General features: G+C 35.8%; 1 protein-coding gene across 1 annotated transcript; it reads left to right on the top strand.

Annotated features, from left to right (window-relative positions):
* Positions 1 to 183: 183 nt before the first annotated feature.
* MATCAP2 (microtubule associated tyrosine carboxypeptidase 2) lies at positions 184 to 23649 on the top strand (the record flags this gene model as incomplete). The annotated part of the gene is made up of 7 exons (XM_084229395.1): positions 184 to 341; positions 9119 to 9813; positions 14751 to 14894; positions 15591 to 15723; positions 16557 to 16862; positions 21012 to 21109; positions 23488 to 23649. The coding sequence occupies exons 1-7, from the start codon at positions 317 to 319 to the stop codon at positions 23647 to 23649; spliced, it is 1563 nt and encodes a 520-aa protein (XP_084085521.1). The 5' UTR covers positions 184 to 316.
* Between the last annotated feature and the right edge of the window lie 1909 nt (positions 23650 to 25558).

Here is a 25558-nt window from a genome sequence, read left to right as displayed (position 1 = left end):
GAGCCGGGAGTGTTTCCTAGCAACCGGGGAGGCCAACGTCACGGTGGCGGGTTATAAACGCAGCTACCCACTGTGGGGCCGCCTTGTGTACCTTCCAGCACCTGAGACCTGGAGGGATCGCCGCTCACAGCCCGGTGTCCGCACGTCGCCGCTCGTCCTCACCCACCTTCTCCTGCCCCAGGTTGCCGCGAGCAACCTTCCACCGCTCTCCCTCCTCCGAGGTCCGGGCCCGAGGCTAGGGGCGACCTGTCAGGCTTTCGCTCGGCCCTCGCCCCCCGCGCCCGCGGAGCTCTTCGCCCGCGGCCTCGGCGGGACGATGCTGGAGTCCATTCGGGTGACGGGTGAGTGCGGAGAACGACTGGCCCCCGGGCTGGCGGCGGCGGCCGGTGTGCGCTCGAGGCGGGTGGGGGGCGCGTCAGCGCACGGGCGGCGGGTGGCCGAGATAACGGTAGTAGTGAGCTGCCCGCGGTCCTGACGCCCACGCCCGAGCCCGGTGGAACAGCTCGTGCCACAGGCGCTCAGGAAAAATGTGCAGAGGACAGAGAAAACGATCCCTTTTCATTTTGTGCCTTATTACGCACGTGCTGGGAAATAGAGTAAAGTTAGCTGTAATGGATTACTGGCCCTCCATGTGTCCTCTCTAAATCTTGTTACATTCTATTTCGAGTCATATTTGGTGTGCAGTTAGGCACTACAGAGTACTAGCATCTGATTTTCTAGAATGTTCAGAAAAAGCGCTATCAGTATTTATTGTGGGTTTATTTGTATGTGTACTTTTATTCTCCAGTCAGTGAGAATCATTTTGAATTGCTGTCATTAATGGTATATAGTATATGTCATACCAGCCTAAAAACTTCAGCCTCAGATCTGAAAGTTACTTGCCTTTCATTGCTTTTTAATAACTGTGTATAGAACCATTTGAAAACTGTTTTACATAACAGTAGAATAATTCCCTAGGCCATTTTCCTGGCATTTCTTTTTGTAAGATAACATTTCTGTAAGACAGAGTTCATGATAGTCCAGTTTCTTTACCAGGGTGAAGAGAAATGCTTACTACTCAAACTAGAGTCAAAATAAAGCCACATTTTTTTTTTTTAATTTAAGGCATTGAGTACTGAATAACATTTTTTCCTGAGTTTTTTATTGTGAAGCTAAATTTTTGGGGGCCTCCCTGGTGGCGCAGGCGGTTGAGCGCAGCGCTGTGAAGCTGTCCGCAGCCTCTGCAGTGACAGTTCGATTCCCGCAGGCCTCGGAGCAACCCACATGGGAGCAGACCTCTCCTGTCTCACCCGCTGCTCCCCTCAGCAGTGTACTTCAGTCAATCTGCCTGTTCTGTTCCCCGCTGTCTCTGGTGAATCTTCTCACCCTCCTGCGCATCTGACCTGTACCCCAGCTCCTTGTGTCAAAAAAAATATATAAATTTTTGTTTGTCCAATAAAAATATTTATGAGCCTGATTTTAAACTTTAATTTCACTTCATGTTTGGTGTAATGAAATATGGAGCTGATTTTGTGCAATCATGACATTGCTGTGATCTACCTCCATGTCTATGTTGACAGGAAGCATAGACGGTGACAGGATCTAAGATTTAATAAGCAACTTAAACTGGCATTAGATTTTTTATAAATGTGATTTGATGTAGATGCTGTTCTTTAATGTTAAAATATAATGAAAATGTTGAAAGTTAATTAAAAATTTACCACACCTTCTTTTTATCTTGGAAGAGGGTTTCTCAACCTTGACACTATTTACATTGAATTAATGAATAATTTTTGGTTATGAGGGACTGCCCTGTGTGTTGTAGTATGTTTAGTAGCATCCCTGGTCTCTACCCACTATATGTCACTAGCAACCCTCCTCCCCTACTTGTGACAACCAAAAATGTCTCCACACAGTACCACATGCACTCCAGCGGACAAAACCCCACCCATCCATTCGAGAACCACTGACATGGAGAAAGATATAGTTTGAGTCCAAGTATACATTATTATTATATAAAGATTTAGAAACCAATTAAAATAATTTCCCCAAAGCATAACAGTTATTATAAAGGAAGAATGCATTTATAATAATATTAATAGAAAATGGATATTCTGGTCAACTAGTCAAAAATACAGAGTGGATCTTCTGACATTTCAGTATGTCAAGTTAGATGTTTGGGAGATAGTGTTACAAAATAGTAGACCTTTCCTCTTGTCCATCTCTTAATTTAATGGGGGTACACTTATTAATCAATCAATGCAATGTTCCATTCCCTAAGAGAGACTCTGGCACTGAATTTCTGTAGTTCAATAAAAATTTAAATATCTGTTTGAGGTCAGTCAAGCCTCGAATTTACTTCTAGGTCATTTTTCAAAGTAGTTTCTTTTATATAGTACTTGTTTAATCAAAATGATTGTTCCAGAACCCTGTACCCAACATTTCACTGACATCATAAAATCCAGTACTATAATCCCATTTTACAGATAAGGAAACCACAACACAAAGAAGTTAAGTAACTTGTTCAAGAGCACAGCTACTACTAAATATCTCAGATTCAAATTGGAGAAGCTCCATTCCAAAACTCATGTTCTCAACTACTAGGAAAGTGATAACACTTAAAATAAGCCTATAGGCATCTAAGCCCCCAAATTCCACATGTTTTATTATTTAACATCAGTGGTACCTTGTTTGTTTACTCAAGGTGTTGTTTTTAAGTTGTAATCACAGGCAGGTTTATAAATAATTTTTGCCTGCAAAGGTCATATTTTGCTAAAATACAAGTTATTGTTTTCAAAATAGAAAACATCTAACTCATCAAGTAACAGAATGCTAACGGAAGCCATATAAATTATGTTATCATGATTTCTGACTTGCCATATTTTGTATATAACAAGTGATTAATAAATCATCTGGAAATGAAGCACGCTTGTAACAACAGTAAATGTTTAAAAATACTGGAAACAAAAGTTATCTTAAGGCCAAATAGTTCCTGTATGTCCTGCAGCATCTGTCATTAAAACTTGTCTTTAACATCATAAATTGTTTCATTTTTTTTTTTAAATGCCACCCTGGTGTGAATTCTTCCTTAGTGGTCAGGCATCTAAATCCTGTATTTCTTTCTTTGCTCTCAAACATTATCTTCCTTGGCTTACTGCTTGGGCCATTCTTTGATTAACAGGGCAGTAAGCAAGCAAAACCAAATTTAGACATATGCCATAATGGAGGTTATATGAATGTTGGGTAGGCGATTATACAAACAAATGTAAAATTGCAACCATGGCAAGTGCTTCAAAGAAGTATGAGGTGTTAGGAAGATTTCAAATGAAGAAGTCAGAGAAGATTCGCTGCACAAATGATATTTGAACTGAAGAGTGAGTAGAAATTAATCTAATAAAAAGGGAAAGGGATGGGTTCCCCACACATAAGGAGCAGCATGTAAAGCATCAGTGTGTCTAGAAAGAAAAAGATGAGCAAGAGTGAGGGAATGACAAAATGAAAGGAAACTAGGGTGGAGAGATTGAGGGGAAACATTGTGCAAGGTTGAAGAGGCAGAGTGACCTGACCATGAGTCACCTGATCTGTCATGGTTACTTTTGGCTTCATCAGAAGTGGAAAGCCATGAGGAAGTTTGTTTTCTGGCCTGTTCATTGTTTTGGATGGTATTCAGTGTTTTCTTTTTTAATATAACATCCTTTTCTGGCATTATAGAATACCCTGAATATTTCTAATTGTAAAACAAACACACACACATCAGTTTCTGACCAAAACCAGCTGGTCACATTATAGGAATCATTGTTATTAGCAGAGTAACACTGGAGAGCTCCTAACTGGGATAATGACGTACAGTAGAGTTTCTCAGTTCCTGAATGAAATTAGCAAGCCTTTTCATTTCTCTCTTTGTAAAATTTCACTTACAGTTGAGAAATTGTATTGGGTGATGTTGAATTTAGAAACATTATAATTAATAGGTTATCGGGTATACTGCAGATAAATTGGACAATAAATGTTTTTAAAGATTCTGATTTTTTTATATACCATTAAAAAGTCAAGGTAGGGCCTCCCCGGTGGCGCAGCGGTTGAGCACTGGGTTGCGAAGCTGCCCGCAGCCTCTGCAGCGCTGGTTTGATTCCCGGCTGCTCCCTGGCCACTGGTGGAGGGTCCCATGCAGACCTCTCCTGCTGCCCGCTGCTCCCCTCAGCAGTGTACTTCGGTCCTTCTGCCTGCTCTGCTCCCCGCTCTGGCTCTGGTGAATTATCTCACCCTCCCATGCTTCTGACTGTACCCAGTGCTTGTATAAATAAATAAATAAAAATAAATAAATCTTTAAAAAAAAAAAGTCAAGGTATATCATGTATGCATATGTTACATCTACCTAGAACAAGATAAAGAACATTTTACCTCCTTCCAGGTCCTAACCCCTCCCTCAAAGGTAACTACTATTCCAAATACTACTACCATAAATTAGTTTTACCTGTTTTTGATCTACATGCAAGCAGAACTATATAGTATTTGCTCTTTTGATCTGGCCTTATTTTCTCAGTATTGTTTTTGAGATTCATCTATGTTGTTGCTCACAGCCTCAATTTGTTCTTTTTCATTGCAATACAATATTTTATGACTATACCACAATTTATCCTTCCTACTGTTGATAAATATTGTATCATTTGAGTTATCCATAATGATAAATGATTTGACAAATTAAAGTGTTTATTTGTTGGGGGATTATTTTGTTCTGTCATCTATTTATAATCAAGCAGTCTATTTTTTGTGGTATAAAATTTTGTGGTATAAAATTATCCTAGGTTATTAGATTTCATAAGTATTTGTGAAGTATATGAAATTGTCATTTTGCTGATAGGAATTGGTTGAATGGCATTTTCCACCAGAATTTGTTTCTGATGATCTAGTCTTCCTTTTAGCCAAGTCTTTCATAATTATTATGAAATTTCACCTAGTCACAGTTCTGAAACACTAAGAGTTTAGTGAGCAGTATTCTCCTCTCTCATTCTTTTTGATAAGGAACATGAGGTACTGATGGGTTTCGTGATTTGGCTAATATTACAGAGAGGTTATTGAAAGAGCTCAAAAGGTAAACAGGAATCCTAGTATCTTTTTCTCCTGTTCTAGATATAAATTAAGCTTTTATTGTGTTGGTAAGTTCAGTGTGCTCACCTACTTGTGTATATACTAAGTATCAATTTTAATATTTTCCCTGTTATACCTCAATAGAGGTAATCAGGTTGGGATGAATGATTTCCTTGATCAACAAATTATTTTCATTTACTTCAAATTTATAGTGAAACAGATTGCTGGATAATTAAAGATGATTAAAGATGATTACACAGAGATTGTTTTAGTATGAGAAAGTATGATTTTTTAATTATCTTGTTATTTTTCCAAGGGAAGATACGTTACACTTTCCTCCGAGTTATACTTCCCTCAGAGAGAAGTATAACTCATATACTTAAAAAAGGTTTTAATTTTTCAGGATAAAGGAGTAAAAAAAAATACGGTGTTCTTCAATGTAATCTTTGTAGCCTTATATTATGTTCTTATGCATATTTAATGAAACATCATTTTCGTTAACAATGGTATTTAAAATTAACAAACCAGTATTTGATTCTCTAATACTTTTTAATATAACTGAAATAAGATTAGTGTAACTGAGAAATTAATTTATATCCATCTTGTATGAACTGTGGGAAGAAACACTTGCCTTACTTGTTTGAACTTCATGGGATATCAGCATTTGGCTGGATTGGCACTTATTAACTAAATGCATTATTGGCACTTCCAAACTACTCATTAGCAGATGAAGCTTAAAAAAACTGATGCTAAGCGTCTCAGATAGATAATAAGCTAGGGAGCAGGACCGCTTAACTCGTGGGGAGAGGTGTTCTTTTAGGCACAAGCTGTCACCTCTCTCCTACCCCTATTTCTCCTTAAAAGTTTTGGCAAATGGTTTAGGGCTTTTTTGTTTAGTCTCCTGAGGTATGTAGGTTGTTTGAGATGAAACAAAATTATGAACCTAGAGGTTACTGATGCTTTATGACAAAACAAAAGAGCTCTTAAGAGCTCACTCTTTGACCATAGAGCTACTAAGTTTAAAGCCAAAGATAGAGTGAATGCTTTTTTTTTTTAAAAAAAAAGGCAGTTCAATATACATAAAGTAAACCATCAAAACTGGAAATTCTTCAGAGTAATTTTTATTTACCGTTTTTAATTTACTATGACTTTGCTCTTATTATTTTGAAGACCAAATGAGAAAAGAACCTGATTACCTCCCTTTACCTTCCTGGCTGCTCCTAGTCCTTACCCGACTTTTCTAGGCTTGTGATACCCTTATTCTTATCTCAGTTCTCTTGCTCTTTCCCTTTCAGTATCTGTTGCAGTCTTCCTTTCATTACCATCTCTTGTCTCCTAGACTTGCGGTGTCTTTTTTAGGGGAACTGACATTGTTTGTGGGCATTTGAACTACACCCTGTCTTCTGGTGTTCCTTAGCCTATGTTCACCTATCCTGCCCAGTTTTAACTATCAGTTGGCAGCACTTAAGTCTGAAACCCCTAAGGAACTGTGATGAAAGTTTTGCTTGTCCTGTTTATTTTTGGCTGGTTGAGTATTTAACATTTACTGAATGCCTTCTTTGTGCTACGCACCTTCAATATGACCCTGGGCAGTCTGACTCCTTCCTCTCAACTTGTCCATGTAATACACATTTTATGTAGCTCCTGCAAGTTTATACTGCATAAGCGGAAATATAACTGGGAAGACCCTGTTATCTATTAGACACCAGATTTTAAATTCCACATGTTGGCCTGGAAAATGTAACTTAGAGGACTTAAAAGTACTTTACATTATTTGGAATATCCACTTTTGACTTGGTGTTTTTTTTCTATCCCAAGCTTTGTACGCCTTTCGCACTTTAAAAGTTACAAGTAGGGGGCAAAATTTCTCTGTATTATCACTATTTTAGGACAGATATTTTTATTGTAGGAGGCTATCCTGTTCAGCTGAAAGGGTGTTTAGCAACATCCATGGCCCCAACCCACAAGAAGCCTGCATGTAGCACCCCTCAGTTGTGATAACCAAAACTGTCTCTGGACATTGCTAGGTGTCCTCCATGGGGAGCACAATTGCTGATTGACACCACTGGTTCAGGGTCTTCCCAGTTATATTTCCACTTATGCAGTGATTGCCTCATTGTACTATAGATGGACCCAGAATTACAAATGCCTGTTTACACATTTGAAGAATTAATTTATATTAATTAATTTTATAATTAATGAATGCCTACCAGATACCATGCTAGATATTAGGGAAAAAAGAGATGGGGGCGGGTGGGAAACAAAGCAAAAAAACAAAAACCATGGCCTTGGTACCTGTCTTAGTATATTAGTTATCCAAATTATCATGTCTTGTCTTGCTGGAGTGCTATGCAAATCTATATAGAAAAGCAAAATTTCAGTGCTGTGTATGTAGCAGACTTAATAGTGAATGTCTATTGACAATTGAATGAGTTACCACTAGCATAGTCTCTGTAAACAGACACCTGCATTCAAATCAGCTTACTGTTTATTATTTTTTGGTCATGTAACCTTGAGCAAATTACCCAATAGTTCAAAGATTTAAGTGATGTAATATGTATAGTTATTGATGAAATCCCAAACTCACATAATATGTCAACAAATAATGACTTCTACTAGCTGTTATTTTTACTACTTATCATAGAAGGATCCCTGAACATCTAATCTTGAATGAGTGAATGACAGATTTTTGTGAGTATAGTTTTCAAAAAACTGAAATGAAATGTCTCTTTCTTAGAATGTCAGGCAACTGTCCAAGCCAACCAGCATTGACATTTTCTCTGTAGTAGGAGCCAAAGGTTGAGAGCTAGAGCCATAAATATCAGTGAAACTTGGATAAGAGAATAAGTAGGTAGACTCATAATAGGTCTCATCTGCAGAAAGGACATAGGAAAGGTTTATAAGCATACTCACACAGAGGACAGATTTGTAGATAGAATTTGAATTAGCGTTTAGCTCAGATAAGCAGGATTTAAGACAAATACCCAAACACCGTAAATTTAGAAGTGAATCTCAAAGTTCTCAAAGGACTCTTTAAACATGAAATATCCTCCTTTGTTCTTTTTCACATTGCTCTCTTCCTTTTCTGAACTCTAGGTTATTGTCTCTATCTTTTGTTTTTCACCCTTAATCTAGTAATACCTTGTATTGTTATTCAAATCTTTATAGGAATGCCTTGACTTTGTAGCTAGATTTAAAACTTGTTGAAGGCAGAAACAATGTATTTATAAATGTTTATCAGAGTCATGTACCAAATTGGTAAGTATTCCATGTATTTGTTAAAGAGAGACTGCAAATCAAGAGTTTCAAAGCAGTGCATGAGCAATATTATATCAAGTGATTCTTACTTGTTTAAAGCACTGTGAGATTTAAAAGTAAAGTGGACCCCTCTTTGATTTGTCATTTAACATTCTAATATCTATACAGTGGTCGTAATTTTTTCAACCCTATTTAGAAAAAAACCTTGTTTTTCTTTAATCTTACTATAGCCTAGAACTAAGAAAATTAACCAGTTGTTAATACTGAGTGACATTACTAAAAATGTGTGAATGTACACAGACCTATTTAATCTTAAAGTGGTTTTAAGACAGATAAGGCAGTGTTACTCTTTACTGATGGCTATCTTTATATTTACTGCCAGATTGTATTGGTTTTGAAAGTGTCTTGGTATTGCTTTAATATTAGTTTGACATTAGTAGTATATTAAAAACTATATCCTTTTAATGAAATCCATATTCTTTGCAGGAGTTGAGTATTCAGATTACTTATATGTATTATCTCACATCTATATTAGATTTTGATCATCTAGAAGATTTGAAATAGTGTATTTTTATAGCTAATTTAGCATGTATGCATTCAGTTAGAAGTGACAGTGTCCAGCATGACCAAAGTTTAATCAAATAATCCTTTTAATATTTAAGATGTCTTTCTAAAGATTGTTGCAAAATTATAAAATTTACAAAACCTTCATAATACGTTCCATATAATTAGTAATTTGCTTCATCTAGTATCTTTGTTATGTCTTTTGTTTTGATTTTGTTTATTAACACAGAAAAGCTTCACTGGCCTGAGCAAGAACTTGCTAAGAAGTCTATTCTAAATGCTGAAGAGTCATTGATCATTGACAACAAAAGAAGCATTTCACATTTACCTCCTGGGATACTTAAGGACATTTTCACAACTGGAACCAGTAGTTACAATGTCCTACTACAGAGCAAAGAGGAGAAAAAGCATCTTTCACAAAAGCAGTCTTCCTCCACCTACTCCAAAAGATGTAGAAAACCCAGCAAATCTCCTTGCTCTTCTCATAGTAAAGATCTTCGCAAGATAAAAGCCCCCATGTCTGTGATGAGCAGTGGTAGTTGGTACTGCCTAGAAAGGCAGCCTACTGTTTTTGTCACTAGTTCAGAATTGAATCCTGTAAAGTTTACACATGATATCTCTGTTACAGGGAACAGCATAGTATTGCCACCTAAACCCAAAAGCAAGATCAAGCAGCGCCATTTGTCCACTCTTCAAAAGCCAAAGCCACAGCCTCAGCTGTCTAGAAGTTTTGAAAAAGGAGATGACTTTTCTGGAAAGAAATTTTGTATACTGACTGCTATAAAGCCCACCAACTTAGAGAAAGAAAAACTGAGATTTTTCAAGTCTGACTATACCTACAATCCTCAGTTTGAATATGCTAATCCTTCTCTGCCAAGTGTGTTAGCCAAACACAGCAATGCTTCTAACCGATTTCTTAAGCAGGTAAAATGACACTTCCATGTGCTATTTCACTTTTCATTTTCATGTAACTAAAACAAGTATTTGCAGTCTTACAATTTAAAAGCATTTCATAACTATTCCAGTTATTTATATGTTATGGCTAACTTCAACCTAAGATGTAAATATATGATAAGAAATCCAGGCACAGAGTTCAGATCATAAAGGCAGTTAACTTTCAACAGATTTATACTATTCAAAGTATAAATCAAGTTGAACCTCATGCAGAATATAAATATTCAAAGTATATATACTGTATGAGGTTCAACTTGGTTTTGCCAGTGATTGAGAAATGTGTTTGCAGTTTAGGTAGAACTGCATGGTTCCATTCACCTGTGGTACATGCCCTATTTTAACATTTTTGCTAAAATACAGTTCTTTGAACTTAAGGCCAATAGAATTTTTGCTTGTTTATCATAAGTGACATGGAATCAGATAACCCTTTTGAAGCCATTAGTAAAGCTTATTTTGAGATTAAATTAATTTTTATCTTTTTTCCCTTTGTTAGCAGAAATCTTTTCTACTGCTTCTCTTTTTGATGGGTATTCACTTTTTATTTGAATATGCTGAGATTGTGCTAAGCACTAATGAAAAGGTTATCCATTGTTTTTATTACTATTTTGGCTTTTATTTTGTGATTTTTTTTGGTGGAATGACAGATTTATTTACCAATATTCTTTAATTTGAAGTTCTACCCCAGTCCTGCCAGTTGAGAAAGTGATTTCTCTACTTCAGATCAAATTGAATGCTTTCTCATTTCCCTTGAAAATAATTAGGAAGCATCAATAGCTCCATAGACTGTGAATTGACATTGCTTTACCTGTAGCTCTATAATCTTTATTTTCACCCAATTCTAGCTTAAGAATAAAACCTATTTTTTACTATAAACCAATGCACAGATTGAGAATAAATCCTATACTTGGATTGCTTGAGACTTCAAAATTTGGAGAATACCTTAAAAAAAAAAAAAAAACCTTAAAAAAAATGTGCTGTTTAAATCACTATTATCAAATAAAGGAGAGTCATTAGACCTCCATAAAAATATGCTTAAATTCCTATTCAGCAGCTCAGCGATTATGATATGAATTTCTTCCTTTCTACAGCTATAAAGCTAAAACAATAGCTTTGCTGATTGCTGATGGTATGCTAGAAATTTAACATAATCTTTTATAAGCCATGGGTCCAAGTCTGTGGCCTAAGAGTCAAGTTCAGCCTGCATATATATTTGTTTGGGTCAGCAGTGTTTCTTAAAACATTGGCATGTGAATATACTCTTCTGTTGCCCCTTCCAGTTGTCTTATACCCACTAGCTTTATGTAGTGGTTATTGCTTGCAGTGGAAGGTGTTTGAGTTTGTGACTACTTACTGCTAGAGTGTCCCATCAGTTTGTGGCTATAGTATGTGAATGGAGGCCTGATGATCTAATCCAAATCTTAATATACCTAATTTGCTATCAAGGTGCAAGAGCCACTGCTGAAAAATTATTTCAGTATTTGGAATTTTACTTTTTATTCTGAGAATCTCAGAATACCAATGCTTGTGTGTGTGTGTGTGTGTCTCATACCTATCTGAGTTAAGTATTTTCAAACTGGTTTAAGCAATACTGTGAGAAAGAGGGCCATAAAGTTGGAAATCACAAAATATATTTAATCCCAGAAGCTCATTGCACATATCAGTAGTATCGTGATAAAAACTTGAGTCTTGATTAACTTTGTTTAATCTAGTAATTTCAAAATTCATATCTCATTGACCACTTTTTCACAAGAAACAGTTTGGAAAATACTGCTATAAGAAAGCGAATCTGTGATTTCTTAGGGGTTATTCAGTATTGGGAATGGGGGCTGGTAGCAGAGTTCTAGATGTTAGAATTTTCTAAAAAGGGAAAGAATGAAGGGCGGACTGGGATTAGATGAAGATCAAACTAATTGCCTTAAATTCTAACACTAAATCTCAGCAGTTTTTTGCTGCAACTTAAATATTGTTATAGTCATACAGGGAATTGATTGCAAAACATGTGCACAGCCCCCCTCTCTCTCATGTTCCTTTTTTCCACTTCTCTTTTTGTCTGTATCTCTAATTTTGTCCTCATAACAACTCAGTGAAATAAGTGGGGCAAAGATTTTTATTTCCATTTGTTGGTGAAGAAACTAAACCTAAGTAAGTTAAAATGACATGCCCAAGATCACATAGTCAGTAGGTAGTGGAGCACCAATGTAAAAAGATCTTCTGACTTCTAGTCTTTCTACATCACCACCCAGACTGATATCATGTTAGTGTCCCTGTTGTATATAGTTTTACATTAAGTGGAAACTGCAGTTAAGAAAGTAGATAATTTTCTAGCACATGACTGTTGAAGTGACTTGTGGTTGATGGTCAGATTTCCAACTTAACAGTAAATAGGATCAGCAAGTAAACCAAAGAAGATTATTTAACAAAATGGTGAGATTTTTTTCAGAAAGTTTGTTGTGTAATTCAAGATAATGAAGAAAGTTTCATGTAGAGATTTTTTTCATTTTCTGGATTAGTGGTTAAAATGTTACCTTGTACTTTTTTATAATAGTTTTAGTAAGATATATTTCACAAGCTATATGGTTCACCTATCTAGAATGTACAGTTCAGTGTTATTTAATTTTTAGTAATTTTCATTATATCTAGAAATTTTCAACCATAGCCACTATGGAATTCTGGTACATTTCATCTCCCCAGAAAAAGAACCCCTGCACCCACTAGCAGTGAGTCAAAGAAGAATGATTGGACATGACATAGTATTAAGATAAGCCTTTGGAAACATGGATGTTGCTTCCATATAGTGTGGCCACCGTGATGGTGCCATGTAAGTTAAAATGAAATGAAGGCTACAATGCTATTTTATGTAATTTTGATGGGAAAATTATATTAGCTTCCAAAACCCACCACTATTTATATTCAGTTTTTGATGGATCAGATAATTAGTTTATAGGTATAAAAGTTGCCTAAATAAACTGCCAAGATAAGTTTTCTTTATCTTTCCTAGGAAACTTTTTTTTAAGATTTATTTATTTATACAAGCACTAGGGTACAGGCCAGAGGTGCGAGAGGGTGAGAGAATTCACCAGAGATGGAGCAGGGAGCAGAACAGGCAGAGGACCGAAATACACTGCTGAGGGGAGCAGTGGGAGAGACAGGAGAGGTCTGCCCCGCCATGTGAGAATGGCGCGGGAATTGAACCGGCACTGCAGAGGCTGTGCACAGCTTCACAGCGCTGTGCTCAACCCCCTGTGCCACCGGGGAGGCCCCGCCTAGGAAACTTTTTCAATGTAAATTTCCAATCAAATCTTTGTTCCCTGGTATGAATATGAGTGAAACTTAGGCATATGAATACTTAATAACTTTCTCCTGGTACATTTATTGGTGACAAGAAACATCTATACTTAAGTTTTCTAAATTCTAAATTTCTTAATTCTTAATATTCTTAATATTTCTAATTCTAATTTCTAATATCTTAGTATATCTGTTATAATAAGTAGTAGCCAGATAACTGCATATGCCTACTCAATTCACATATGCCTTAAAATTTTTTTCATCCAAACTTAAGTACATACTTCTAGAAACCTGTAAGTGTAAGTTACAATAAAATCTTTAACATTTTTTAGGTCTAAATATCAGTCCACTATAGAACACTCCTCTGAAGCTTTTAAGGTCATTTTCTTACATTTGATATATGAATGACTCGTGTGTTCACAACATCTTTGCTAATCTACTAAAACCGGCTTTTAATTAGTTACTTGTTCTTTTAATCATTCTAGTTTTCACATGAATAAATTAGCTCAGTATATTTGTGCTATTTTCTCATTCTCTGAGAATCCATCTCACTGTTTACATAGGAATCACCTGAGGATTTTGGTAAGCTGTAGGTTCTGATTCAGTAGGCATGAAGGATGCAAAATTTTGCATTGGAAACCAGCTCCCATGCTATGCCAGTGCTGCCTGCCTTTGGACGCCACTTTTATAGTCAAGCTTTCTATAATAGTTTTGGGAACAGAAAAGCCTATTGAAGACATTTCTTATTATAAGTGTATGATTCATGTCTACTTTGGTATTGGCTACTTACTATGTCCCAGCAATGTGCTTCACAAGGGTTGAACATAAAAGTATTTTTAGTAATGTTGAAACTGTTTTCTGCCAGAGCAACTGAGGAAAACTTCCAATTTTTGAGGATTTTTTAAATGATTTATTTTTATTTATTTATGCATACAAGAACTGGGGTGTAGGAGAGGTGTGGGGGGTGAGGGGATTCACTAGAGACAAAGTGAGGAGCAGAATAGTATACTGAAATACACTGCAGAGGGGAGCAGCAGGTGACTTGAGACAAGAGAGGTCTGCTATGCCTTAAGGGTTAGCTCCCTGACAGGGGATCAAACTCATGTTGCACTGTCTGGTGATAGCTTGATAGCGCTGAGACTTTAACTCCTGGGCCACCAGAGAGGCCCCCAATTTTAGAGGATTTTAACAGAAAAAAAAGTTGATTTTTTGTGTGTGTGGTCTTTAAAAATGGGTACATTTTTTCCCTTATCTGAGTGGAATTTATAGGTAGTGACTCTTCTGAAGATAAATTTTCTCCAGAAAAATACTGTCAAATGATCTTAGTGAAATTAAGGATCTTCTATGCCTTAGTTTCTTAGCCTGTCAGATGTTGACAATAGATGCAGTACTTGAGCCCCTTTATCATAACGTCATCATATCAAAGAAAAATTTTTATGAAAATTTGTAAATTTTTATGAAAATAGTGAAATCTGTTTAGGATGAGAAAGATACAGTACTTCAGTTGCAGTTTGATTTGGAAATCAATAAACATAGGCCAGGCCCTCATAAATAAGAATATAACTGGTTTATTGCTCATTTCAAAGCAATAGGCTATTTCATTATCTCTGTTTCCTTTACAGTCCATCAATATTATGGAACTAACTTTGCAGAAATATGGAAGTTATGAAAAATTTGAACAGGCTACTGGTGGTAGCCTGCTCTCTAAAACTCGAATCTGGAGTCATGTTAGGAAGTACATGATGAAAGAAGGCTGCATGGGTGAGGTATGAACCATGAGCAAACATGGGTATTTGACTGTTGACATTTTAACTCCCCACTGCCAGTTTCAGCAGATTTTATACTCCTAACCCCATTTACTAATTAGCCATCTGGACTTCCCACTATATAATATAAATTTAAATTTATATTGAATTGTTGTGTTCAATTTCTTTGTTTGTCTTCTTACTGCCGTGCCTATGTAGTTTATGAAATTAAGTGAATTGTTTTCTGAAAATTATTAATGAAGATACTTGCCCCAATGACCTCTCTCATTAGTAGCTTGTGCCTAGGGTTCAGTTTCAAAACAAAATTTGGTCTATCAATGAAAAGGATACAGGCTTCTGCACCTTCCTTTGTATTATTTTAGCAAGGGACTGTATATGAGAGCACAGTAGAGGAATAGTGTAAGTCCTCTGTGTCTTCCTCAACATGGTATATATATTCCTTTCAATGCTCAGTTCCCAAAGGTTCAGAATTAGAAGGGTCAGAAATGATTGGGTCTGCTGTTTTTCTTCTTAGTTTCTGGGAGAGTCAAAGTGGTTGTAAGCAAAAGAAAATGTATTAATTTATTGGACCATTGTTTCCTGAGAAAGCTTTTTCCTCATCTTTACATTTTGTTTTATTATATAAATATATATAAATGTGTGTGTGTGTTTGTGTGTGTGTGTGAGTCTGTATGTATTTTTACTCTTGTTCTTTAGATTGTAGTGCATCTCACTGAGGACCTACTTTCCCGAGCTTCAATGACAGTAGTAAATGGTTGTCCAACGCTAACCATCAATATTTCCACTGCACGTGAACACTGGCTGGAGGGAATGCTGAGGCATGAAATAGGTAGGGGCAACCCTTCTCCATTTGTTCAACTGTAATAACAGAAATTAGCTTCAAAGAAATCATCTCCTATAATAAGTCTTTTTTTTAGTAGTGCTTGGAAAAAGTTTTTAAGTTCTTAGCATCCACTTAAACTAAAGCTAAGATGCCTCATTTCAAATTAGATTTTGTCAGGGCACTTGAAAAGCCATTTAATTCCCTTGGATTTCAGTTCTCCCACTGATATCTGAGGGACTTAAGTAATTGCTGAGATTTTTTTTTTTTCAGATATCAAGTCTATGATTCTTCCCTTAAAAACAAATTACTATAAAAGATATACTTAATAAGATGTGATCCTGCGGCCTCCCCGATGGCGCAGCGGTTGAGCGCTGGGTTGCGAAGCTGCCCGCGGTCTCTGCGGCGCCGGTTCGATCCCCGGCTGCTCCCCGGCCACTGGAGGAGGGTCCCACATGGCGCGCAGACCTCTCCTGCCACCCGCTGCTCCCCTCAGCAGTGTACTTCGGTCCTTCTGCCTGCTCTGCTCCCTGCTCTGGCTCTGGTGAATTCTCTCACCCTCCCGCGCTTCTGACTGTGCCCAGTGCATGTATAAACAAAAACAAACGAACAGATAAAATAAATAAATAAAACATGCCTCTATTTAAAAAAAAAAAAAATAAGATGTGATCCTTTTGATGGCAGTCTAATAGACTTTAAGGGTAGGTATTTTCTCTATTTTGTTTTGATTTGTAGGCACACATTCATTTTGGTTTACGAGCTGTTGATGGAAGCTTCTTTTGGAGAAGAATTAAAACAAGAGTAGCATTTCTTATTTTCCATGTTACTCTTCTTTTCCATAGGCACACATTATTTTCGAGGTATTAACAATCTCCAGCAGCCATGGAACAGTTGGACTGGCCGTAAAAAACATGACCTAAAGCCAAACAATCCCACAGAGGAAGGACTGGCAAGTATTCACAGCGTCCTGTTTAGAAAAGACCCTTTTTTGTGGAGAGCTGCCCTCCTCTACTACACTGTTTATCAAGCCAGCCAAATGTCTTTTTGCGAACTCTTCAAAGATATTGGAAAATTTGTAAAGGATCCAAATACGAGATGGGATTATTGTGTACGAGCCAAGAGGGGATGGACTGATACTTCCCAGCCAGGTGTGTGTCCCTTACTGTAGGTTTTCTGACTTATTGGGTGATGTCTGTTGATTTGGGTTTTATTTTAATCTGCCTATCAGAATTCTCTCACCAATGAAAAATTAAACCATTGCTACTTAAGGTCAGTCCAAGTAACCACATTTGTTAGCATTATTCATTCCCATTTTGCTTTGAAAAATTTAAAGCCTGCAGAAATATGGAGTGATAGAATGAACACTCATATATCCTTCCTCTAGACTTACCAATGGTTAATATTTTGCCATTTTTGCTTTCTCTTTCTATGACTTTAGCAACTTTTATTTGGATATAATTCACATGCCATATAATTCACCCATTTAAAATGTACACTTTAGTGATTTTAGAATATACCATTGAGTTGTTCAATTATCACCACTAATTCCACAATGTTTTTATCATCCCAGAAAGAAGCCAGTACCCATTAGAAGCCCCCATTTCCCTTATTCCCACCTCTAAGCAACTATCTACTTTTACAGATTTGCCTACTTTGGATATTTTATACACTTGGAATCATATGATCCTTTGTAGATAACTTCTCTCACTTAGAATAATGTTTTTAAGGTTCATCCTTATTGTGTGACATGTATCAGTATTTCAGGCCTTTGTATTGCTTAGTAATACTACATTGCATGGGTATGTTACTTTTTTTAATCACGATACCGTGGACAAGTGGTATCATACCATGGTTGTTTCTCCTTTTTGGCTGTTATGACTAATGTTGTTATGAACGCTTGTATAAGTTTGTTTTTAATTCTCTTGGATATATATTTATGACTGAAATTGTGGGGACACATGGTTAACAATGTTTTACCCTTTGAAGAATTGCCATTTTAAATGTGACGGTACCATTTTACATTCCCACCAGTAGTCTATGAGTTCCTGTTTCTTCTTAGTCTCACCAATACTTGCTGTTTTCTTCTTCTTTTTTAAAATTATTATTATAACCATTCCTAGTGGGTGTGAAGTGGTTTAATCTTATTTTGAGTTTGATTTACATTCCCTTGAAGACCAGTAATATTTGTAAATTTTCTTTGTCATCTGTAAATTTTCTTTAATATATTTGTAAAACAAATATTTGTGAAAATTTGTCTATTTAGAGACCCTTTGCCCATTTTTTGTGTTTTTGTCTTTTTATTAGTCTTAAAGAGTTTTTTTATATTCTAGATACAAATATATTGTCAGGTGTATTTACAAGGATTTACTCCCATTCTGGGTTGTCTTTTTACTTTTGTGATGGTATTCTCTAACTTTTTAAAAGTAAATTGTACAGGGCCTCCCCGGTGGCGCAGCGGTTGAGCACTGGGTTGCGAAGCTGCCCGCGGTGCCGGTTTGATCCCCGGCTGTTCCCCGGCCACCGGAGGAGGGTCCCACATGGCGCGCAGACCTCTCCTGCCACCCGCTGCTCCCCTCAGCAGTGTACTTCGGTCCTTCTGCCTGCTCTGCTCCCCGTTCTGGCTCTGGTGAATTCTCTCACCCTCCCACGCTTCTGATTGTACCCAGTGCTTACATAAATAAATAAAAATAAATCTAAAAAAAAAAAACAAACAAAGTAAATTGTACACTTGACATTTTATTCCTGAAAACTTGAGATGCAATCCTAAGAATAAGGAAGGGTAAAATGTCATTATTGCACATAAGAAAGTGAGCATTAATTCAGCATCTTGAACTAATTAATACATTTACCTTGTGTGGATTTTCTCAACTATTCTAAAAATGTCCTTTAGAGCTGTTACACCTAGACCCATCAGTTCACTCATTACTTTGGTAGTTAAGTCTGTTTAGCCTCTTTTAATATAGAGCAGTCTTACCTATCTTTTTTTATTTTTCATGGTTCTGACTTTTTAAGTCTATGCTTCTGTTCTTATGGAGTGGCCACACTTTGAATGTTATTTTATTATTTGCCTGTAATTAGATTCAGGGTAAATATTTTTGACAACATACTAGCTAAGTGATAATGGATCACATCTAGAACCACCTAATGTGTCACCTTTAGGAAGGCTAAGTTTGGGGCCTCCCTAGTGGCACAAGGGGTTAAGACACAGCACTATGATGCTATCCACAGCCACTGCTGCATGAGGTTGATCCCTGGCCAGGGAGCTGCCCACTTGGCACAGCAGATCTCTCCTGACTCGCCCGCCCTTCCCCTAGCAGTGTATTTCAGTTAATCTGCCTGTTCTGTTCCCCACTCTGTCTCTGGTGAATCCTCTCACCCTCCACACCTCTGGCCTGTACCCCAGTTCTTGTATGCATAAATAAATTAATTAAAAAAAAAGAAATGCTAAGTTTGATCCTTGCTTAAGGTGGATATTATGAGCTCTTAGCCTTGCATAAGTTCCTTTTACTTTCCCACTTTCTAATAATTGATGTTTGCAGTCATAGATACTGTGTGAATATCCTGTTTCATCTAGTGGTTTTATCATCCATCAGTGATTCTTGCCTAATCTATTAATTTCACTAAGGATTTCTAGCACATTATTATTATTATCATTATTTTTTGTCTGAAGAAAATAGAGACATGGCATAAGAAAATGGCATACAGACAGTGCAGGCTGATCTTCACAAGCAGTTCTGATTCCAAGTAAATATGCTACTCTAACAGTTTAAAAGTTTTTGTCAGAAACTTTTGGACTTCGCGTTGCCCATAAAGTTTTGTTTTTTCAACAATTAGCTTATAAGGAAGGCTATATAAAAATGCCTTTGAAAAAAGGATAATCATTAGGAAATGTTCACTTAAAAATCATTTTCTTTTTCAGATTAGTTTAATATATCAACACATTTTCTTCTAAAATTATTTTAAGCTATTTATTTGGAGATACTTAAACCTGAAATGGCCATGTCAGCTGTCCCATCTACATTTACATTTGGTCAACCTGATGGAGTTGTATGAAAGTATGGTGTATGGTGCTTAAGAGCCAGAACCAGAAAAGATAGGAAGCAGGGAAGAGGAAGACATATGTCCCTTGCTTTGCATGTAATGCAAAGCCATCTCTAGGCTCAATTTCAGATGGACAATGTATCTACCATTTCCCATCTCTTTTTTAGATCCACTTGTCTACATTTCAATTCTTTGCCCAAATGCAGAGTTTTTGTGTTGCTCTTGACGCCCCACAAGGGCACACCATTTTTAGAGTGGTTTTTTTTTTTTCTCTTTTACTTACTTAAAAAAATTATTGAAATTTTTAAATGAAAGAAGAGCCATTAACATGCTGAAACCTCAATACATTACCCCACCTACCCTATCTTAGTAATTGTTATCATTTTCTAACTGTTGTTCATCTATTCTCCCAAGTTCCTGTAGTATTTTAAAGCCAATTCCAGACATATTATCCTTTTTACTATGTGCATCAACATTCATCTCTATCTGGTGACAGTTTTTTTCATAATCCCCATGCTATTAGCATACCTAACAAGATGAACAATAATTTCTTAATATGTTACTTTATATAGAATTTTCATCTATTTAATAGAGCTATATTTCAAAAATTTTTACAGTGGAAGAAAGATTTTCTCTTTTAACCTAAGCTCAGATCTTGAGTTGCTCCTGCTATTCTTGTCTTCATACATTTTTTTTCTATTTCTGAACCTACATAGAAAATCTGGTTCTAATTCTTGTTTTCATAGGAAGGGATAGTATAAAAATCACTTTAGCTATTTTTAATGTGGCAAGGGGCATTTTTTTTTTTTAATTAGGAGTTTCTGAAATCCAGGGTTTCCACACTGGAAGAGACTTAAATGCTCCAAAGCTATCCTGCCCTAGGCCTCTCTGTCCAGATACCCTCATTGCATTATGGAAGCTAAGGTTTTGATTGATTGGTGAGGGTGGGGAGAAGGGAAGGATTATTATTTATGGACTATATATTTTAAATTACCAGTATTTCTTTATAACTAAGATATAATGCTATGTAGTAAAGGAGTAGGGCCTCTGAAGGAATTATTAGAGGAGTTAGTCCGCACATTATCCTGGTATTTCCCAAAAAAAGTTATGAAAATAGTTAAACTAAATGTGGCAAATTTCAATTTTTTTGATTGAAAAGGTAAAGGTAATGGGTTAGTAAAGGTAATGGGTTAGTATCTGATTACTTAGTAATTTTTTTAAACATCAGAAGGTAAATGCTATTCTGGTCTCTCCAGGGTGTTTCAGTAAAGACCAGGTATACCTGGATGGCATCCTGCAAATCCTCCGATACAGAGAGAGTATTGACTTTCCTCTGTTGACTGCCCTGGGGAAGGTGAGTAAAACCACTGACACATAGTCCCTAAGCTCACCAGCTCAGCATTTTATCCAGCTTGACTTCATGATTAACTAAGACTTAAAGTTATGTGATAACAGGAGGGAGGAAATAATAAAAGTTTTTGTCAGAAAATTTAGACTTTGGATTGCCCACAAAGTTTCATTTTGTTTTTCACAAGAATTAGCTTATAAGGAAGGCTAAATTGCAAGATTTCTTTGTGGATAAAAAGAAATAAAGATGAAAATAGGAAATTTGTGTGTGTGTGTGTGTGTGTAGTTTTATTTTTAAATGCATTATTTTCTAAAGTATTTTAAAGTAAACTATAGCTATAACACACCCCCCTCAATACTTCAGCCTAAATATCCCCAAAATAAGGATTTTCTGTGACATGACCATTCGATTTTCTTAAAAAATTTCTCATTGATTCAGTGTAATATCTAAAACCAGTCCACTTTGTGTTTCTTAGATTGTCCTCAGTATGTCCTTTATACCACTTTTATGTGATTCAGGATCTAGTCAAGATTCACACCTTACATTTGGTTATAATGTTTAATCTATAACAGTTCCCTTCAATCCCCCAGTCTTTGTTTTTCATGACATTTTTAATGTCCAGAACAGTTTTCTTGAGAATTCGTACAGTCTGGATTGTCAGATTGTTTCCTTGTGATTAGATTCAGGTTAAACATGTTTGCCAAGAATACTACATAATTCAGTTGTGTTTTTTCTATTGTGTCACATTAGAAAGCGTGTAATGTCATTTTGTCTCATTATTGGTATGGTGTGTTTGATCACCTGGGTAAGTTAGTATCTACCAGGTATCTCCCTTGTAAAGGTACCTTTTCCCTATCAAGTTAATAGTAATCCATGGGTTTATACTTACTAATGTACAGTTCCTTAGCAATCTTTCAAGGAATGGCTTTAACAACAGTTTGCCAAAATCAGTTACTACATTTATGATAGCAATAGAGATCCTGGGATTCTGTTACATTTCACTTTCCCTTTTTTCAGTATTAAGAACTTTAAGTTTTTTATTCAACCCTTCCAGTGGTTGTGCTTGCCTTTTCTAAAATATATCTCCATGTTTTCTGGCAAAGTAAAATATTCTGGTCTTATACTTTGCTACACAAATCTGAGATCAGCTATTTCTCCAAGAAAACCCAGATTCCTCTTAATAGGAAGTGGTATTTAGAGAAATAGATCTAAGTATTAGGTGTGTTCATTTCTACTGGGGCGCTTTTGCTTCTAGGCCTATTGAATGATCACATCATATTTGTTTTAAATCATAAGAGCACTCTAATTTGAATTAGACACCACAAGACACTTTCAGACAGCCTGTCCCATTTTGTATTTGTACCTCCTTCTCTTAAAGTGATACCTTGTTTCCCAATATCAGGATATTTATACACTCTGTTATAATATAATCTTAGAATGGTTTAAAAATTACTAAACCCCACCAATATCAAAGCAAATCTATTTGTATTGCACTTAGGGGCATAAATACCTAATAAATAAATTTTAATAATAACAAGAAATTTAATAAAATGCAAATATAACATGAACACGATTTATTTAAAATCTTCCTACTAAACCAGGAAGAATGTAGATCAGAAAAAGATATTTCATAGAACTTAAAAAATTTTGCCCCTAAAATTAATATAGATACATATGAAAGATTAACCCCTAACACAGAAAAATGAAAGAGATGTAAAATTTTTCTAAGTATGGAAATTCAAAATAAAAACAAGAAAATTTAACAGAAAGCACAAATCATTATATTTCTTAAATACAAGCAGAAATCCAGTATACAATTGTGCTTATTTTCCTGGTGTAAAAATATGCTATTTATTTCCTGGCTGTTTTCTCAATTCTTTTATGTAGATTTAGTCAGTAGATTTGTTTAGGTTTAGAGTCTCTCACACAAATATATTGCTTAGTTGCATAATTTCTAATCCTGAATTGCATAATTTCAAACACAAAGGTAGTGTTAAGTCAAATATTGACTTTTTTTGTTTTTTGTTTTTAAAGACTGCCTGTATTTATTATTGTTATTATTATTGTTGTTGTGGTTATTATTATTACATATTCTTTACATCATTCTGAAGTGATGGTGGGAATTTCACAGGGACTATAACTGAAATGAGAGAGCATACATTGTAAAAAACAAATACTGACTTTTTACCTTTTTTTGGTCATGATAAAAGGGAACAGGTAAATTCATTCTTATTTTACAGTAAAGAAAAGGAAGCCACTGATTTTGTTATAAAATTTGAAAACAGTCTGCATAAAGTTTCACTTAAGACTGCAGGGAAGAAGTTGCTCTTCAAAATGTGACTTGTAGTTATACTTTATTAGATGAACCTTCTTCCTTTTTTCAGGTTTCTTATGAAGATGTGGATCGTCTGAAAGGATTGGCAGTTATTGAAAACATGAGGGTTCCCCACTTCTTGCAGGACCATGACCGATACATGGAACATTTGGAGAAGATTATGGAAGTGAATGAACTGACAGATAGGGAACTGAAAGATCTTATATGTTAATTAGCATTCTTGCCAACATAGCTGAGTTATTCCTCTATGTATATTACCAATTAGGTGCAGTTAGCACCAACAAATTTATAAAAGAAAAATGACTTAGTTTACTTGAGTTTTCTCAAAAATGGTCTACAATATGCAATTGAAATTTTAGGTTTAAAATTTGGTAATGTTTCTTTAGGCTACAGGAGAAAGTTAGTCTTATTTTCATCTGAATCTCATCTGTCAGATGAAATTACTACTGATGAGTGTTTTTGAAGAATCTTGGTCAAATTGAGCAATAAGTTTCTACCTGAACAGTAAATGCTGGTCTTAGGGCTTCTGCTTTAGCACCAAGAATACTTGTGAGTAGAGATTGACTTCCAGTATTGTTCACACTCCAGGGCTACATTTTATTTGACAAATAGCAATTATTCTCCTTTGAAAAGTTACTTTTATTATATCCCAAAATGCTAGTTCTATGTAATATTTCTTATTTCTGCTAAGCGATGCTTAAGAGGGGAGAAGTATTTTTAAAAGTTTTCATTAGTTCTTTATTTTACATATTGTCATTTCACCTTATCAGCTTCTAGGTGCTAAAATTAGAGAATTACCTCAGTTTCCCTTATTATCTCTTATCTCTGTTTTCATATGCTGAAAGTTATTAAACACCTTCAAAAAATTTTTAATTTTTATTTTTTTAACACCTTCAAAATTTTAACCAAATTTTCTTAGGATCTTTCTCACTACATTCTTTTATATAAATAATAAATTCAAGTTCCAGAGAGGTTTGTCTACAGAAATGAAAATAGTTGTGTAAGAGAGAAGGTACTCATCTTTTTATTAAGTAAAGCTACTAGTAAGGGACAAATAGACTGATCACATAGGAGCTAGATGTTGACTGGACAGTGTCTATGGTAAATTTGACCATGGTTTGAAAAGTGGAATTTCTGAATGTTGTCATTTGATAAATTGATTTTATGATGCTGCCTCGGTGTATTTTATCAAAATTTCATCATCCTATTAATGACATCATTTGAACTTACTTTTGAAGTTACATTTCTTCTGCTAAAAGTAATATATCTAGCTCTGTAATGTATCAATGTTGATATATCCTTGGAGATACACACACACACACACACACACACACACTTGGGATCAAATGGCTCCTCAAACAACTAATTTGAATGATCAGAAACAATACTGGTGTAGTAAACACCATTTAAAACGCTACTGTGATTACTACCCAAAGCTATTTGAGACTTTTTCTTTACCTCAATTCAGACTGAAATATGGTGCTAACACTGTTAGATGTGTACTGCAAAGCCACATTTATGCTAGAAAATATTTTAGAAAATCTTTGCAAGCTATGTAATTCCTCTCTTTCAAATACCTAGAATGTTGCAGCAAATAGGATATACAATTAGAAGCTTGGTGGTTCTTGCTTCTAGAACTACTTCCATCTCAATGTTGGCAGTAGCAAGTCAGACCTTTTGCAACATTGAAAACGCCCACATATGTGTTTGACAGCTTGGAGTGTGGCCTGCACATTCTATGCAGGGTTGGGGGCCCAGTGTGCCAATGCTAACCAGACATGGGAAAACCACCCTTTACTCCTCAAACATTATTTCCTTGTAGCAGAGTCATGCAGTTTCAGCTTTGTCTAGTGTTTTCTGACTTCATCTTTAAACTTACAGAGTGTGATTATGAAAATGGTGTCTTATTAACTGGAACTAAAAAGTATAGACAGAGATAGCAAACTTTATGTCTTGTAATTTAAGCTCAAATAACTGTAAATTCAACATTTGTAGGCAATAACACCATTGATCTTTTACATTATAGTTTAAATATAAAGGAAAATCACAACCGCCTTAATTTCCTACTGGAAGGATTATTTGCAGTGGTTCTAGTCCCTGAACTTAAACATGGATAGATA

The sequence above is a fragment of the Talpa europaea genome (assembly GCF_964194135.1).
Source record: "Talpa europaea genome assembly, chromosome: 3".
NCBI lineage: Eukaryota > Metazoa > Chordata > Mammalia > Eulipotyphla > Talpidae > Talpa > Talpa europaea.
Note: the sequence above shows the minus strand (reverse complement) of the source record. Positions and strands in the feature narration are given on the sequence as shown.